Here is a 19,665-nt window from a genome sequence, read left to right as displayed (position 1 = left end):
CGCTTCTGCTGTGTACACTCCGTGCACTGGCCCCTGCCCGGTAGCCGCGGGCGGCGCCCTGCGCAAGGATGCTACAGCGCCACCACGCGGGCAGTATCCCCGCAGCCCCCAGGCGAGCCGCGGCGGCCAGGGACCGTGCCGCCCCTTGCCTGCAGAGGGCGCTGTGCTCGCTGCGCTGCCGGCTCCCCGGCACACGCAGCCCTCTTGGCTGCGGGCGGGGCTGCCAGCGCAGCCGCTTCTTGTCACCTGGGCGGGCCTTGGCTCTCCCCTCTCCCCAGAGCCAGCCCCGAGCTACCCCTCTCGCCGGCCGCGCGCCCGCCTCTTGCGCGCCACGCACCATGCGGAGCTTCCAGTACCCGGAGGCCTATCGCGACGAGGCTGCGGTGAGTTCAGCCCTGACCCCGCTCTCCCAGCGGGGCACCCGGCTGCGCCCCCGCCCCCGCCGCCTTTGTCTGCCGTGGGCGGGTGCCCCCCCGAGCAGCGGCCCAGCCCCTGGCCGGCACGTGGGGCGCGTCTCCCGGCCGGCCCCGGGCTCTGCGCCTGACCCGGTGGGGCAGCGGCGGTCTCTGCTGCTGGTGCCCACGGAGGGGAGCGGGGCACAGGCCGGAGCCGTCGTTCCCTTGGGGTTAGGTGGCGGGGCAGTGCCCTGTGTTTTCGGCCACTCCGGTAGGGCCTTCCAGCTGGGGAGCCCCAAAGGGCTTGTAATCCGGAATGTCCCCTCCCCACGCTGTCAGTTAGGAGAGTATTAGCAACCCCATTTGACAGCTGTAGACATTGAGGCTCTCCCTTCAGCGAGAGGCTAAGTGACCTGCCTGACATGCTGGTTAGCAGTGCTTGCTCTGAGCTAGCTGGACAAGGATCTCTCCTTCGTTTTTGTTTTCTTTCAGGAAACTTTGTTAGCATGATGTTATAGAACTGTGCTGATTACTTTTGTTGGTAATCACAGTCTGTATTGTGTGTTGTGGTGCAATTTGTAGCACAGGTGTCCGTGAAAGGCCGTGAAACCCTGTCAGTAAGGGGTGTACTTCACAGTTCTGAACTGTGAGCTTCATCCCAAACTTGAAAATGTTTTCTCACAACCCACACCATATTTTTCAGCTAAGCAGGTAGTAATGCTTTGGATTTCACACCCTTGATAAATAAAAGCATAATCTTTGTCCAGTAAATGGCACTTACATTTTGTTTTAGTTTCATAGAACTCAAGAGGTACTCCTGCTGGAATTCTGCACCACTGCGCAATGCAGAATTGTGAAGATTAGTGTTCCCCTGTGCTGCTGCGGCTGACAGCAGGAGTGAGATTATATTGTATTATTTCTAGGGTTGTCAAGTGACTAAAAAATCATTAATCGTGCAATTAAACAATAATAGAATACCATTTATTTAAATATTTTTGGATGTTTTCTACATTTTCAAATATATTGATTTCAGTTACAATACAGAACACAAAGTGTACAGTGCTCACTTTGTTTATTTTTATTACAAATATTTATACTGTAAAAAACAAAATAAATAGTATTTTTCAGTTCACCTCATACAAGTGCTGTAGTGCAATCTTTTTATCATGAAAGTTGAACTTACAAATGTAGAATTATGTACAAAAAGTAACTGCATTCAAAATTAAAACCATGTAAAACTTTAGAGCCTGTAAGTCCACTCACCCAGTCGCTCAGATAAACAGGTTTGCTTACAGTTTGCAGGAGATAATGCTACCTGCTTCTTGTTTACAATGTCACCTAAAAGTGAGAACAGGCGTTCACATGGCATTGTTGTAACGTGTGTCACAAGATATTTATGTGCCAGATGTGCTAATGATTCATATGTCCCTTCATGCTTCAACCACCATTCCAGAGGACATGTGTCCATGATGATGACAGTTTCTGCTTGATAACAATCCAAAGCAGTGCAGACCGACACATTCATTTTCATCATCAGAGGCTGTCTGCACTACAGCCGGGATCAACGCTCTGAGATTGATCCACTGGTGGTCGATTTAGCTGGTCTAGAGAAGACCTGCCAAATCGACAGCAGATCACTCTCCAGTTGACCCCTATACTCTACCCCCAACGGGAAGAGTAAGGTAAGTCAACGGGAGAGTTTCTCCCGTCGACCACCCCCTGCAATGTAGACCCTGCAGTAACTCGACCTAAGGTATGTAGACTCCAGTTATTCATGTAGCTGGAGTTGCATAGCGTAGGTCAACTCACTGCGGTAGTGTAGGCACAGCCTGAGTCAGATGCCACCAGCAGAAGGTTGATTTTCTTTTTTGGTGGTTCGGGGGTCCTGTAGTTCTGCATCTGAGTGTTGCCCTTTTAAGACTTCTGAAAGAATGCTCCACAGCTTGTCCCTTTGTGGACAGCACTTCATATTCTTAAACTTTGGGTCGAGTGCCGTAGCTATTTTTAGAAATCTCACATTGGTACCTTCTTTGCATTTTGTCAAATCTGCAGTGAAAGTGTTCTTAAAACAAACATGTGCTGGGTCATCATCCGAGACTGCTACAACATGAAATATATGGCAGAATGCGGGTAAAACAGAACAGGAGACATACAATTCTCCCCCAAGGAGTTCAGTCATAAATCTAATTAACAGATTATTTTTTTAATTATCATTATTAGCATAGAAGCATGTCTGGAATGGTGGCCGAAGCATGAAGAGGCGTACGAATTTTTAGCATATCTGGCATGTAAATACCTTGCAATGCTGGCTTCAAAAGTACCACGCGAATGACTGTTCTCACTTTCAGGTGACGTAAATAAGAAGCAGGCACCAGTATCTCCCATCAGTGTAAACAAACTTGTTTGTCTTAGCGATTGACAGAATAAGAAGTATGACTGAGTGGACTTGTAGGCTCTAAAGTTTTACTCTGTTTTGTTGTTTAGTGCAGTTATGTAACCAAAAAAAAATCTGCATTTATAAATTACACTTTCAGGATAAAGAGATTGTACTACAGTACTTGTATGAGGTGAATTGAAAAATACTATTTTTTATCATTTTTACAGTGCAAATATTTGTAATAAAAATAATATAAAGTGACACTTTATATGTACACTTTGTACATTGTGTTGTAATAGAAATCAATATATTTGAAAATGTAGAAAAACATCCAAAATATTTAATAAATTTCAATTGGTATTTTATTGTTTAATAGTGTGATTAATCACTGTTGGGTTTTTTTGAGTTAATCACGTGACTTAAGTGCTATTAATCAACAGCCCTAGTTATTTTGATAAATAAAATATTTAGAATTTTGCAGAATTTTAAAATATTGTGCACAGAACTTTTAATTTTTTTTTTTTTTTGTGCAGAATTCTCCCAGGGGTATAGAGGGTAACAGTGTTGTGTTAATATAATCATAGGGCACATAAAGAAAGGAATCACTTTTGGCATTTTCCCCAAATGGTAATGTCACTGTTTGGGTACAAGAAATAAAAGCTAAACTAAATCTTAAATTTATGTCAACTTTTTTGAAGTTTACATATATAACATCTGTAGAAAAAACATAGATTTAAATTTTCCGAAAGTGACTAGTGTATTGCGTGTTTTTGGATCACCAACTTGAGACTTCTTAAAATAGCCTGACTCCCATAGTGCAGGTGCTCAGTGTGTCCAAATATCAGATCCTTTTGAGGGATCTCAAGCTTAGCATCCAAAAATGGAGGTCTCCAAAATCTCCAGTCTCTCTTGGAAAATTAAGGCCTTAATCTAAATGTTGAAAGATGCAGAAAATTAGAAAGTTTATCTTATATGATGATGTATTTCTAAGACTCTCACTTCGCTTTCTGTACATCAACATTCAGAATATATATTTTGAAAGCTAAACATCTCTGTGTTCAAATGGAGAAACTGATGTCCATTAAAAATAACCATGTAGGTTCTATTAAAACTGGTTGGTAGTTCCCCCCCGCCCCCCCACTTCCTGCCCCACAAAAGGCAGTGATTTAGGCCCTAATCCTGTAATACTAGGTATGTGTTCAATGTCACTCATGAGAAGTATTTGCAGAATTGGAGTCTTAGCTGACACTGCCAAAAAGATCAGCTTGATTTTCTACTTTTAAAGCTGAGTGAACTATAAAACTTGAAATGTCTGAACTAAATTCACACCCTGGCTTGCCATGCAGTAACTTGTCATGTAGACAAGTGGAGAGTGTTGTTTTTTTTTTTTTTATGTTGTTCACATTGTGCTTTTTTCTTCCCAGCTCTGTTGTTCCATAGAGCCTTCATCTTGATGTGGATCATTTGCTAATTTCAAAACAAAACAAAGTTTGCTTTTGTGTTTGTTAAAGCAATGTCTCTCTCTTAAATTCAGGTACATGATTACCATGGGTGTAAAATATGTGACCCGTATAGCTGGCTGGAAGACCCTGATAGTGAACAAACAAAGGTAACTTTTTATCTATAAAATTGGAAGTTTTGACATTCATCTTTTTGTAGGCCTGAGACATGCTTCCCCGTCTGCAAAATATTGGTAACTTTGTAAAACTAGCATATTATGTCCAAGGTAACAGTACTCTTTGATATCAATGAAACAATGGTATTAAGACACCACATCTTGTGACTTTGTTAATGTAGAGATAAAGATATTAAACAATTTAGATAGTTCACATCTTATTTATAGTGCAGCCCACATATGGGTGTTGAGGGTGTGGCAGTAGTAACAACAACAAAATAATGGCTTTTGCTTTTAGCACCCCCACTATAAAACTTGTTCCAGCACTCTTGCCCCATATCGATAGATGATTCCTGAATATCAAGGGTCACCGAACTCAAGTTTCTGTTTCAAAATGTTCCAACACCTAAAATTACTGTAGCCAAAATAGTAGAAGGAGATTCTCTTTTCTTTGGTTTTACTTTGTGTATTTGACAGCACTTTGTGTAAAGTTTCATTTTTCCTCCCCTGTGTCACCAAGATAGCCGTTGATTTTGGGATTACCCTTGTGAATAAGGTTACACACGTGTATAAGTGTTTGCAGGGTTGATCCAAAAGTAGTTAGTCTATCATGTTAGAGTGGGTTTTTCATGTAGCACCAGGAGGGAGAAAACTATTTGATTAAAAATAAGAAATTGTCATAGGAACTCGGGGAGGATGGGACAGAAGTAGTGTCTGAAATGGCTCTTAACTTTTTTCCTTTAAGGTGACTGTTGTCACAGTTCAGGGCAACTGCACTGGTATTCACACCTCTGTGGTCCAACAAGGGCACATGCTCTCAGGCTTGCGGCTTCCCAGCTGTCACCTGTCTTGAAGGAAAGAGACACATCTTCATCCAAGACCAGGATTTTTGCAGATTGCTCAATTCCCTGCCTACACTGAATTCCCCAGCAAGTCAGACTGCCTCAGCAGGCCTGCTTTGCTTTTCTTCTCAGAGGCTGTAAACAGCGTAATTGCCCATAGATTTAAGTTACAGCACAGCTTTTCCTAAGCAAGCACACTTATGCTTAAGATAAAAGCATTAGAGAGAATATTTTAAAATAATAAAAAAAATCCACACGCATGCTAATAATCTTACCAGATCACCCAAATTCTGTATAAGGGCTTTGACAGATGTACCGTCCTTTAAACAGCACCAAGGATTTTTTTGTGCGGTCACAAATTCACAACAGCTGTTAACTCAGAACAAGTAGGCCCATGAATCTGTGATTATTATTATTTTATTATTATTTTTTAAAAGGTTGGGTCTTTGACCCTTAGAAACAATGAATAAGTAATCCATCAGACAATGCGTTTTCCTCAAGATGTAGCTTTAATAGGTTGGGCCCAGAAGTGGGGAATTTGCATTCCCTACCCCCAGGTATTTCTCTAGGTATCCCACTAAAATTTGATTATCCCAAAAGTTCCTTCTTTGTGGCCCGTTATTTTAAAATAGAGCTTTGAAGCTCATAATGCTTCCCAGCTTTTGCATTAGTCATGTCTCCCTCCTAGAGATGTTACATTCAGTCCCCCAGTAATACGTAAATATGTGCATTTTTAATATAATGAACTCCTAAAATGCTTAATTCAATAAGGTTTAATTTAATTCAGTAAGGCTTAATTTAATTCAAGTAAAAGTATAAAAAGCAACTAGTTAAAGAGACAAAACCTAACAGCAAAATTTTTTTAAAGTACATCAGAAGCAGAAAGCCTGCCAAATAGTCTGTGGGGCCACAGGCTGATAGAGGTGCTAAAGGAGTACTCAAGGAAGAAAGGCCATTGTGGAGAAGCTAAATGAATTCTTTGCCTCTGTCTTCACTGCAGAGGATATGGGGGAGATCTGCACACCCAAGACGTTCTTTTTAGGTGGTAGATCTGAGGAACTGTCCCAGATTGAGGTGTCGAGAGGAAGATTTGGAACAAATTGATAAATTAAACAGTAATAAATCACCAGATGGTATTCACCAAAGAGTTCTGAAGGAACTCTAACATAAAATTGCAGAACTATTAATTGTGGTATATAACCTATTGCTTAAATCAGCCTCTGTACCAGATGACTGGATGGTAGCTAATATAACACCTATTTTTAATTAAGGGTCTGGAGGCAATCCTGGCAATTACAGGCCAGTAAGCCTAACTTCAGTACCAAGCAAATTGTTTGAAACTATATTAAAGAACAAAATTATCAGACATAGATGAAAATGATATACTGGGAAAGAGTCAACACTGCTTTTGTAAAGGTATCATCAATATTTTAGAATTCTTTAAGGGAGTCAACAAAAATGTGTACCAGGGTGATCCAGTGGATATAGGGTACTTAGACTTTCAAAAAACTTTGACAAGGTCCCTCACCAAAGGCTCTTAAGCAAAGTAAGCTGTCATGGGATAAGAGGGAAAGTCCTCTCATGGTTCAGTAAGTGCTTAAAAGGTAGGAATAAATGTTGTTTTTCACAGTTGAGAAGGGTAAATAGGGTGTTTCCCCCAACGATCTGTATTGAGACCTGTGATGTTCAATATATTCATAATGATCTGGAAAAGGGGGTAAGCAGCATGGTGGCAAAATTTGCAGATATTAAATTATTCAATATAGTTAAGGCCAAAGCTGACTGAAGAATTACAAAGGGATCTCACAACTGGGTGACTGGTTAATAAAAAGGCAGGTAAATTCAGTGTTAAGTGCACCGTAATGCGTGTTGGAAAAAATAATCCCAACTATACATACAAAATGATGGGGTCTCAATTAGCTGTTACCATGAAAAATATCTGGGGTCATTGGAGAGAGTTCTCTGAATACACTCGCTCAATGTGCAGCCGCAGTCAAAAAAGCTAACAATGTTAGGAACCATTAAGAAAGGGATAGGAAATAGGGACACAAAACATCAAATTGTCACTACATAAATCCATTGTATGCCAACACCTTGAATACTGCATGGAGTTCTGGTCACCTCATCTCAAAAAGGACATATTAGAATTGGAAAAGCTACAGTAAAGGACAACAGAAATGATTGGGGTATGGAGGAGCTTCCATACAAGGAGAGATTAAAAAAGACTGTTACTGTTCATCTTAGAAAAGAGATGGGTGCGGGGAGTTAAGATAGAAGTCTATAAAATCATGAATGGTGTGGAGGAAGTGAGGGAAGTGTTATTTACCTCTTCACATAACACAATATCTAGTGGTCATTCGATGAAATTAGTCGGTAGCAGGTATAAACAAACACTTCTTCACTCAATTTGGAAGTGTTGGCAGAGTATGTTGTGAAAGCCAAAAGTATAACTGGGTTCAAAAAGAAATTAGATAAATAAGCAAGCAGGAGGCTCTGGGGAGCAGCTCCAAGGCAGAGGGCAGGAGCAGCACATGGCAGTGGGGGGAGGAACAGCTGAACTGCTGGCAATTGATAGCCTGCTGGGCGGCTGCTACACAGGGAACTTAGGGCAATGCGGGGGCGGGCTGCCGGTCCACCCTGGTTCCAAGCCCCCACCAGCTAGCTCCAATGGGCTGCTCTTCCTGCAAACCATGGACAAAGCAGGCAGCTGCCAGATGTTGTAAGGGAGCATTGCACAACTTTAAACGAGCATGTTCCGTAATTGATCAGCAACCTAACAACAAAACAATGTTAACTGGGACGACTTTAAGTGAGGAGTTCCTGTAGTTGTCTACCTACATTCCTCACTGGCCTCTTGCTCTGCAGCAGAGGGAAGAAGGCATGGGTCTGCTTTCTCTCTCCTATGGGGAGCAGCGAATTTGATACTCCTGTCTTCCTCCTCATCAAAAGGGGTAGGGCGGAAGAGGAGGGACAGCCACATTTCCAGTAGCAGAACAAATAAGCAGGGGCTGAGATTGTAAGAAGTTTGGACTACCTAGGGTGCTTCAGGAAGTACCAGGGCTGGTTTCAGTGCAGCCCTAAGGTTTTCAGTGTTGAGACCTGTGCCCATCCCTCCCCTTCTCCCAAAAGCTTTCCATTTCTCAACACTCCCAGGCCCCCAGGTATCTTGGGGGGAAATGGTATAAAATCTCATTCAGCTGGCTCCATAGATCACTTTTATGTCTTCTGCTTTGCTTTGAAGGAGCATCCTGTGTCATTTGTCTCCATAGAGTCAGTGTTGCCTGCAGCTGATGCTTCCACCCCTCCTTTTGATGGAGTGAGCAACCCCGGCAGGGAGGCTTAGTGTCCTTCCTAGAAACAGGAAGGAAAGAGGGACTCTTGAGTTGAGGGTAAGGTGGGGCAAGAACCTAATGTTAACTTTAAACAAACAAGATCAAAATTAGTCTCTTATCCAAATGGACCTTCTGTTATTTAAGTGGGTGCTAATGTATATATAGGTGACCTCTAAAAATTGGTTTTTTTTTTAACAGTGGTACTTACCCCTTCCATACCTCATTCTCCAATCCTGTTGTGCCTTTGTATGTTGTTTAGAAATGCTGCAACGTGTATCTAGACATATCTGAATCCTAGAATATCTTCTCTTTTTTTCTATATGATTTTCAAATTCTACTTGGGTCAGGCATGCTTATCCTTATTGAGGGTGGGGAACCTAACATTTCATCCAACCAACTCCGTAGATAATCTTCGCTGTCTTCTTTTTACACTTTGTACCCATTTAAAAGATATTGCTTTGAACTCTCCACCTTGGTGCTACCAGGCTATTATTGCTAATGCGGATTGGCTGCAAAATACTGAGGTCAAATTATGTGAAGAGCCTACTTTAAATTCACAAGAGTAAAGAAATTCCAAGGTAAAACTGAAAACTCTGACCTTCTCTCCTACTAGTGCGACCAAAGCAGTCACCATTAAAATGAGGTCATGATTAAAATATTGATATCTACATCAGATATTGAATTATGTTCTTGTCAACACAGACATTACTGTGGTTGAATTTAGCAAAAGCGTAATGATGTGCTAAGGTGATCCTGAGTGCTTATACATCAATTCATAACATGCATGAAACTCTTACCCAGTGACTGGGTCAGGGAGATTATACTAAATGACTCACCCTTTATGTGGGCAGTTGAACCTTTTCTGAGCTTCCTTTGTAAAACAGCTGCACAACGAGGGTTGATGCCCAGGTTGTCTTGTTGTGGCCATTTCATCCCAGAGAAGGAACTCTGAACAGGGGGTAGAGATGGGCTGTTGATGGAAGGAACAGTTATCCTCTGTGCATTGAGAGACAGTTCTGAGGCTGCTGCTGCTTGGTGATGAGGCAATGGTGCCGTACCTGAGGTTTGCAGGAGGGACTTGCCTGTGAGCAATTTGAGACCATCTCTGTTCAAGAAACCAGGACTCATGTACACTTCTTAAGTAAATATAGTAGTAATACATTAACTCCATGTCACTGATTTCACCTCTGACACGAAACTGATCAGCAAGGTCTGAAATCTGCTACTGCTTGGCAAAGGGGCAAAAGTAATCGTGCATCTGGTATAGCAATACTGTGATTTTTAGACCAATTCCCTTAGGAAATAGCTGAATACTAAGCTTAACCTAGTGGGTGTTGTCTTTGAAGGTGAATTGCAAGTGGTTTCTCCTGTTGGTTGGCTGTCTTTAAAGACCTAGCTTCAGCATTAGATGCTGAGTGCCCCAGGAATAGTTGGTGTATGAGCAGACATGTAACTTTAATTTATTTTCTACCTATGTTGTTGCAAACTGAAGCCATATCGATCACTTCTTGCTGTGGAATGCCTCAATATGTTGTCTGCTAGTAATATAACCACCACAAAACAGGACAGAAGAATACCCTACCCAAGGAAGGAAGGTCCTTCCCTCTCCAGCTCCAATATTTAGATAGTGCATGCAGGACATGAAATAACAGTAATAAAGGAAACCATATAGAATTGCTGAATAGTGGAGCCAGGGAGAAATGATACTTTCCAGTCTGTTTATACAGCAGCTTTGACAACAGCAATAGAGCATGTGCTGGAACAAGTAATTGGATTGAGATTTGTGATCAGACTTTGCAGTTTAGGAAAAACAAATTAATTTACACACTTCCGATAATCCTTTCAAGTGTACATTTTAGGGACATTTTGCACTGTTGATAAATTAAAATCACTTCATCAGCCTTCAGAATTTGAAGAACAATTACAGTTAATTCTTACTAATCCTGGTGATCTTCCAAATGTCTGTTGTTTATTGCTTGTGGGTTTTTTCCTCTTTTTTATTTATGGATAAGCTATGTACTCATGAAAATAATGGGCTAGTTGCTGTGTACTGTATCCACTTCTGTGCAATCATATGCCCACAAGCTTAAATCCTAACCTTCAATATGCCTTTTTTCTCCTGAAGCTTTTTTGATCACACCATATCCAATTTTATAGTATGATGATACCTTCATTTATGACATTGTAGTATGTTTTAGAGTTCAAAAAAAAATCTGATTTATGTTACGGCATAATATATGGTCGGTGACTAATAATGTACTGGGTGGCATTGAGCTAAAATTTGTCACTTCATCACAGGGCTAGAACATCTTTATAATCCAGCATAAAAAAAGGCAGGAAGAGCGCTTCTCAACTTTATGGCTCCTTTTCTTATTTATCCCTCTGTTTCTACTGTATGAATTATAGTCTATGTACACATGAGGTTTGCTCATTATCTTTTGAAGGACAACAGAAGAAATACTATACATCTTATTTTTATGTAGTGGCTTTGATACCCAGTATTGCAAAATGTGTCACCAAGAATGTCTGTCTGTCATAAACTAAAGAGAAAAAGAGGATTTAAGGTGAAATTTAAAGTGAGGCTCCCGAGCCTCAGTCCGCATATCCCTGCGATAAGAAGGTTTTTGCCCACCTAAGTCGGTTAGGCTGGATTTGTCTCTAATTTTTTATTTATTTTTAAGTGTGGGCCAGGCCTAAGCCATGCTGGCAGAAGTCCAGTTTTGCCAGTGTAACTCCACTAGGGGCTTTTGCCAGGACAGCATTGTCATCACACCCTTAACTAATGTAGCTATGTTGGCAAAAGTTTGTATTGTTGATCGGGGCTGAGAGCAGACTGGGAATAAAAAGGGCAGAGATCAAGCAGCAAGAGCAGTTAACTTGGGGCGATGGAAATATAATGTAGTTATAAGCAGAAGGTATGCTTGGAATAATAAACTAGAAGTGAAACTATTTTAAAAGGGAAGGAGTACTTGTGGCACTTTAGAGACTAACCAATTTATTTGAGCATAAGCTTTTGTGAGCTACAGCTCACTTCATCGGATGCATTCAGTGGAAAATACAGTGAGGAGATTTATATACACACAGAACATAAAAAAAATGAGTCTTTATCATGCACACTGTAAGGAGAGTGATCACTTAAGATGAGCTATTGTGGGGGGGGGGACGACCTTTTGTAGTGAATTAAGGTGGGCCATTTCCAGCAGTTAACAAGAACGTCTGAGGAACAGTGGGGGGGAATAAACAAGGGGAAATACATTTACTTCGTGTGATGACTCAACCACTCCCAGTCTCTATTCAAGCCTAAGTTAATTGTATCCAATTTGCAAATTAATTCCAATTCAGCAGTTTCTCTGAGAGTGGTTAGTCTCTAAGGTGCCACAAGTACTCCTTTTCTTTTTGCGAATACAGACTAACACGGCTGCTACTCTGAAACCTATTCTAAAAGGACGCATTCAGATAGGTTTGTAGTAATATCTGATTGATCCTTCTCCAGTTGCACTTTGACTTGTCTCTTTCCCCTTAGAACTCTGTTTAGTTTTACACTATAATATTTAACTCCATCAGTGATACCAGCTCTGTTCTGGGGGATGGGTTTTGTTAGATTGATCGCCCTTTTAATGGTAGGATATATATTTCTGTTTTACTGCTGAACAAATAGAACTCTGTATAGTTCACTTACAGAAACTCTCAGACCGCTGCTGAACACTTTCAAAAATTCCACCCCAACTCTGCTCTCACAGAAGCCAAAGATAAATCCCTCTCTGACTTCAGTGGGAACAGAATTAGGCCAGTGCTGCACACTTTTGAAAACCCCATCCTGTGTATGGGGAAATTATTATCCTGTTGAGAGAGTAGCATACCTCTACCCAGAGAACTGGTGGGTATGACAAAGAATTGGTAAATAACTTAACAAACTTTGCTGCATAATTATTTGAATACTGTTCAACCTGCTCTGGAGTCAGTCAAATATTTTATTAATAAACTATCAAAAATCCGTCCAGAATTGCTGAATATTTTACCAGTTGAATATTCAAACAGCTACACACATTGTTTCTGATATATTTCGCATTTAGCCATTCAGCAAAAACTTCAGCATAAAGCCCATGACAAAATAAAACCGGTGGCTAGTTGTGTATGTTGTCGTCAAAAAACAGCACGCCGTTTATCAGTCCAAAAATGCAAAATATTGAGGGCACTGGGTGGTCTTTGCTGGTCTCACTTGAGTAGGGGGATAAAGTTCATCCATAATATTTCTGTAGAAATAAGCTAATGTATTTCCAAACTACAACCCATATCACACAACTTATGAGCAGGCAGACTGCTACACCTGTGCAGAGTCCCATTGACTCATATGGGATTCTGTGTGGGTGTGGCAGTCCATTGGTGTACAAGTAGCAAGAACAGGGCCCATTTCAGCTGTCTTTAACAAGAAAAGGTAAACCTAACAGGGGTGTGGCTTTTGATACAACACTGAACTTTAAGTTGACATTGTAAGGATGAACTAATAAGTGATTGTAAAACACTGGCAAATAAGATACCTCTCTCTAAGTAGCTTTGAATGTTTCCAGTGAAAATGTAACAAGGACCGTTTTGTGGTCTCTTCTCTTTGGGTAGATTTTTAAATTAAAAAAAAAAAAAATTCTAGTGGTGGTGAAGTCTCTCAATGTGTGTATTTTACTTTGTATTTTTAAAGGTACTGGTTCACATGTGACTTCCCCCACCCCTTAAGGGCTAGGCATCTTAGCTTTTGCTTGGTGAGTTTCCTTACAGACATGGTGGTTGGGGAGGAAGTGGAAATTTGTGACTGCCCCTTTTCCCTACACTGCAAGTGAAAGGTGTGGTCGTAATGCTGGTAGGCATACCCGTGGTAGCTTTAGCCTAGCTAGCGCAGGTGTAGACACAGCATAGACATGCCAACACAGGCTAGCAGCTGGAGTATGTGCCCAGAGTCCCTGGAGGGCCCATGCCATCACAACTACGCTGCTGTCGTTACCTATACTAATGAGATTAAAGCTTGCGTGGGTATGTGTATCCTTGCTTCATTTGCAGTGTAGCCATACCCTAAATGGCCAACTCCATGTGCATCACTGAATACAAATGTCCATGCTGAGGTTTCAGAGTCTTATCATAGGTCTCTGACCATATAACTCCCAGAGCTTGTCAAAAATGTTAATTAACTTTTTACCCAAAAGTTAGGCTGCCAAACGATTATAAACATTAATTGTGATTAATCGTGTGATTAAAAAAATTAAAAAGATTAATTGTGCTGTTAAATAAAAATAGAATAACATTTATTTAAATATTTAAAAACAAGTCGAAGCATGAAGGGGCATACAAAGGTTTAGCATATCAGGTACATAAATATCTTGCAGTGCTGGCTACAACAGTGCCATGTAAATGCCTGGTCTCACTTTCAGGTGACATTGTAAATAAGAAACAGGCAGCTTTATCTCCCGTAAATGTAAACAAACTGGTTTGTCTTAGCGACTGGCTGAACAAGAAGTAGGACTGAGTGGACTTGTAGGCTCTGAAGTTTTCATGGTTTTGAGTGCAGTTATGTAACAAAAAACCTCCCTTCAGTTGTAAGCTGCATTTTCATGATCGAGATTGCACTACAGTACCTGTCTGAGGTGAATTGAAAAAGTACTATTTCTTTTGCTTATCTTTTTCCAATGCAAATATTTGTAATAAAAATAATATAAAGTGCGCACTGTACACTTTGGATTCTGTGTTGTAATTGAAATCAAAAATGTATTTGAAAATGTAGAAAAACATCCACAAATATTTATAATAAATTTGTATTCACAGTGCAATTAAAACTACAATTAATTGAGTTAATTTGTTTTGAGTTAATTGCTTGAGTTAGCTGTGATAGACAGCCATAGTAAATATATATACATTCAGTATGTTGAATGAATATTTTAAAACACAACTGTTGAATGTGTGTATATGTATATATGTGTGTGTGTATATAAAAATAGAAATAAATACAATTTTTTTATGCTGGTTTTCATCAAACCCAGAAATTCTGAAATCTTCATTTTAAATTTTTTTCCCCATTCCTCCCTCCCCTCCCCTTTTTTCCCTGTTTTCCTTAATTATTTTTTGCCACTCAATGCAGTAGGATAAATTGTCTAGATTTTTTTCACCTTTTCTTTAATTGCTCTGTAATTTCTCAAAGCTTCCTCAAATTTGGAAATGATAGTTGCAAAAGGAGAAATGAAACTCTTTAACTGTTACTCTGTAACTTGTTATTGGAGAAGTTTTGAGAAATGTATAAAGAACTTAGAGAAGGAGGGAAAGGGGAAGGAATCTGGAAATAATTCCCAATCCCTGTGAGATGAAAGCTTTTTATTATTTTTTTTTGGGGGGGGGAGGGGGATTTTGCTTCTTTTTTTTTTACCAGATTTAGCAGTTCTCTTAACTACTGTTCAATTCCTGCCAGCAGATTATCTAGAACTGCCCCTTGTATCCTCTTGTGGTGGTTTGCAGACGCTTGGGGATGTTCCGTAGCTCTGTAAGGAATTGTAAATTCACTCAGATCTGAGGGGACTGTCCCCCTGCAGAATAGCTGCTGTTACGCCCACCTTTTTCAGGGCAATTGATAGAGTGCAGTGGAGCGTTGTTTTCCTCGCACTGTGCATTTATTGCATTCGTGTTTGCCCTGCATCAGGTCAGTTGAGCGCTGACATGCAAATAGAATGAAGGCACTTCAACTCCCTTTAGATTTATGTAACAAACAAGAGATGGCAAAGCCAGCAGAGAGCAATAAATTTTATTTTTCTCTGGGTAACTTTTTTAATGCAGCTAGCACAGATTGCTTTATTCTTTTTTCCTCTTTACTTTCCTTGAAATTGGAGCTTCTTGGGGTTTTTTTGGGTGGCGATGGTTGTTTTTATTTTTAATAACTTCTTCCCCGCCCCCCCTTAGATGTCCCTTCTGTGTCTTGCACAGAAAAATTGTTTCCTCCAGTCATACTTCTGAGTAGATCCGTGGTAGAAGAGTATACTGGTGTGGCTTCCTTTTCTCTTGCTGCAGTACTGTAAACACCCTATTGCTGAGCCCTTTCTTTGCTGTCCGCCATCCTATAACTGTTTTTAGTGAACAGCTCACCTCTACAGAAGTGAGATATTAAACATTGGTAGAGCAGGGCGCCAGGATAGTCGGGTGGAAGTTGAGAGTTGATGTTGTTAGGGGGACAGAAGGAGGGGGCTGAATAAGGAGGAAGGTTGCTGGGAAGGTAGTCTAGTGTATTTAACTGATATGTAATTTTTAACAAGACACCTGCCACCATATTGTGTTTGCTTATATGTCATATCCCCAGCCTTCATCTGATTTTTGTCTTAATAGAATGTGTGCTTTTTGGGCAAGGACTATGCCTTCTTCGGTGTTTGGAAAGTGCCTAATGTGCTTTGGGCATTAACACAATATAATTAATTATAAAAACAGTATATCCTTCATTTAAGTTGCTGATATGAAACTGTGGAAAAATACATAAATACATTTGGACTTTTTGTGCTCTGACAGATAAAGAAATGTGGCTATTGCTGTAATCTAACTGGATTTAAGACTAAACAAATAAGGAAAAATTATGTTTTTTTGGTGGGCACTGTGGTAAGTAGCAGAAGTGCTAGCAAACGAGTTATACTATTTTTGAGGTTGAACACAGATACTTTTTTATATCTACCTACCTACCTACCTACATATTCCACTACTGGATTAGTGAAGAAGATAACTGTAATAGCTTTCTGTATAGTGTCTCTTTTTCTATATCAAAAGGCAATCTAGTATGTTAGAAAAAGATTGTCAAATATTTAACCACACCTTCCATTTTTGTGTACATATGTAGAAGACACATGATGGGGTGGTACAATATTATTTATAAGACCTCAGTGCTATATGGGGATATGCTAGCACAGGTCTCTACCTACTCAGCCCTGACCTACACTGGAGGGGGGGAGGGTGTTTCGATCTAAGTTACGCAACTTCAGCTACGTGAATAACGTAGCTGAAATTGACGTACTTAGATCGACTTACTGTGGTGTCTTCACTGCGGTGAGTCGACTGCTGCCGCTCCCCCGTCGACTCTGCCTGCGCCTCTCGTGGTGCTGGGGTACAGGAGTCAACGGGAGAGTGCTTGGGGGTCGATTTATTGTGTCAAAACTAGATATGATAAATCCATCCCCGCTGGATTGATCACTGCCCGCCAATCCAGCGGGTAGTGAAGACATACCCTCAGGGTCCCAGACCTGGAAGACTCTGCTCTGCCCTTTCCTTCATAAGCATTGGGATTCCTCTGATCAGAAACCAGAGGCCGGGACTGAATATTTCTTAAGTACAATGTGAGTTTGACTTGAGGTTCTAGCTAAAGAAAGAGAGGGATGGCAAGTGGAATATAAGTTAGAGGATCTGTTCAAACTAATGTTCTGAAAGAGAAAATTCAGACAAATTTAGTATGAATTCTGTAGTCCTACGATGTGATCAGCAGGGAATGAAGCTTGCTATTATGAATGCATTTGCTACAGTCTTTAAACATATGGCTGTTTCCCATTTTCTCCTCACTAACTGTGAAGCTTCACTTTGAGTCCTTCTACTGTACAAATCAATAACTTAAAATGGCTTTGTCATTTCACTTTTATTCAGGGCTTTGCGCTTGACTAAAGTAGTGCACTCTATGGTGACATCTTCATAAGAAACTGGCTTTCTTTCTTTTCCTTAAGCGCTAACTTGAAAAAAAGCCAGGTTATTTGTATGAAAGACACAAATATTTTGTCTCCTCTTAACCTTTTTATTCTCTCCTTCTCTGCTATCACTCAATTCTGTACTTCTCCAAATCTAATGATGTGACATTTGTCGGTTGTGAATTTCAACAAAAAATACAGGATCCTTCTCTGTAGGCTCATGAAAGGAGGGAGGGTATAGAATAATGTTGCTGGTCTTTTATATATCTGTCCTGAATGGACTCTGGGTTGGAAGGAAAGTAAGCATTCTATTTAGTTCCTTTCGTTTGGATGTGGCTATTTAGTATTAATGTTTCTGTTGGCAAATTTAACGTGTTCAGTGTATGTTTTGTAGAGCAGTGCCTCATTTGCGTGCAGTCTTTTGGAAAGTCAGGGTTTTTTTTTTTATTCTTGAGGGTAGTTGTCTGGATGTTCTCAACAAAACTCTTGCAGAACTTATTCATTCTTTAAACTCTGATAATATCCCATTTATAAATATTTTTGTAACTTCTGCGACATACTTGGTGATTGAGCAGAGGCAGGGGGAAATATAGTAAAGTAAAGTTGGTCTAATCCAGAGGTTCTCAAACTGGGGGGGGGGGTGGGTCCTCTTGTGTGGGAGGGGGTTGTGGAATGTATTCTGTGGGGCATGAGAAACTTTAGGGAGAAAAAAACCTCACTGCACACATTTTACCCCACAGCAACAAATAATTAGCAGAGCTGATTCCTCCAGATGTATCAGGTCCTTAGATGGCGCTGTGTGTTTTGATGGATTTCTGTTAAGCTTGCATAGCATTATACAGAGTCTTTGCCATCTGTACCTTAGTCCGTTTTCTACAACATGACGTGCACAATTAATTGTAAGCATGCATCACAATCACAGTTTTGCTCTTATTAGAATGGATCATTGGCTCATTCGTGCAACAGAAAAAAACTCAGCTCAAGTGAAAAACCCAGAAGCCGAAACGGATTCAAGTGAAGTGCCTCTGCCGCTTTTATCAGTATATGTACTTGTGTTGCGGGAGGGATGCAGGGGGGCGTGAACTACTACAGACACAAAGGAGGGGGGCGCGATCAAATAAATTTGAGAACCACTGGTCTAATCTGACAGTGAGCAGAACAGGTAATGTATAAGTATTACTCTCTTCAAGACACCCTATAGAACATAAGAAGGGTCCTAAAATGTTTACCCTGTTTCTGATATAGCAGTACAATTCAGGATAGCAAGTGGACTAAGTGTGTGGCTATTTATAATAATTTGCACATTTATGACAGGTTTCAGAGGAACAGCCGTGTTAGTCTGTATTCGCAAAAAGAAAAGGAGTACTTGTGGCACCTTAGAGACTAACCAATTTATTTGAGCATGAGCTTTCGTGAAGTGAGCTGTAGCTCACGAAAGCTCATGCTCAAATAAATTGGTTAGTCTCTAAGGTGCCACAAGTACTCCTTTTCTTTTTGCACATTTATGTTGTCCCTTTGATCTGAGAATCTTAAGCGTTTTGCAAACATTAATTAAATTAGTAGTCTGCGTGTTTGCTATCTACAGTCTCATGATTGGGTAATTGAAATAATCAGTTTGTTTTCCCTGAATTAATTTTTTTGTTGGGCATTTATAGCTTCTAAGTTAATACTCTTGGCTAGATTTGGTTAGTGCCTGTACTAGCAGACCAGGGGCTTATGTGAGTTCCTTAGCCATATGCAAGGTTAGAATGGTACTTTTTACTCCATTGCACAAGAGGTAAATGAGTACTCAAGGTACAAGGCAATGGACAGCTAGGATCCATTATGTTTGTATAGCACCTTGCTTTCTGAAGAATTGTAAGGTATTTTAGACTATGTAAGCTATAAAGGGCTCGTTTCATCTGCTGCTGAAAAGAACTCAACTTTGGAATAAAATACAGCTCCCAGACACCCTACATAACAGTTTTAGGATGTGAAATGGAAGAATATCATTTCTAATTGAAACTGCAGAAGGAATTTAAATAGGCAAAAGATAATTGAGTTGGAATTTGGCCTTGAGATGTGGTTGACATTACTACTCTTTTGTGACACTGAAATTTGAACATCCACAAGTGATCAGGGACTTGATCATGTATCTCTCAAGAACAGAGACCCAGCTCAGAACATACCTTTATGCATCATTCGAGTCTTCTTCACATATGTGAATCTCACCTGCTGTCATGAGGATTTGGCTCAGTGCATTCTGAGAAGGGAAGAAATGCTGTCTTCAGAACTAACAAAGCCAATTCCTGTTTGTACCTTGGACTTCCTGGGTTTACTGTCCAGACCAGTTCTATATAGCTTGTGAGATGTGATGGATTCACACAGCTCAAAGTGTTATGTATGTCTGCCAGTCACACGCTGCCATATAAATACTATTCTTA

General features: G+C 40.4%; 1 protein-coding gene across 3 annotated transcripts in view; it reads left to right on the top strand.

Moving 5' to 3' along the window:
* Positions 1 to 240: 240 nt before the first annotated feature.
* Positions 241 to 19,665, top strand: part of PREP (prolyl endopeptidase) — a 172,318-nt gene continuing 152,893 nt past the window's right edge. For 2 of the 3 annotated variants that reach the window (XM_048844907.2, XM_048844909.2), the window contains exons 1-2: positions 241 to 383; positions 4,307 to 4,381. In XM_048844907.2, the coding sequence (XP_048700864.2) occupies positions 339 to 383; positions 4,307 to 4,381 (120 nt within the window). In that variant the 5' untranslated portion in view covers positions 241 to 338. The remainder of the gene's footprint in view (positions 384 to 4,306; positions 4,382 to 19,665) is intronic. The other variant, XM_048844908.2, reaches the window with a different exon arrangement.

This window comes from Caretta caretta, chromosome 3, assembly GCF_965140235.1.
Source record: "Caretta caretta isolate rCarCar2 chromosome 3, rCarCar1.hap1, whole genome shotgun sequence".
Taxonomy (NCBI): Eukaryota; Metazoa; Chordata; order Testudines; family Cheloniidae; genus Caretta; species Caretta caretta.
Note: the sequence above shows the minus strand (reverse complement) of the source record. Positions and strands in the feature narration are given on the sequence as shown.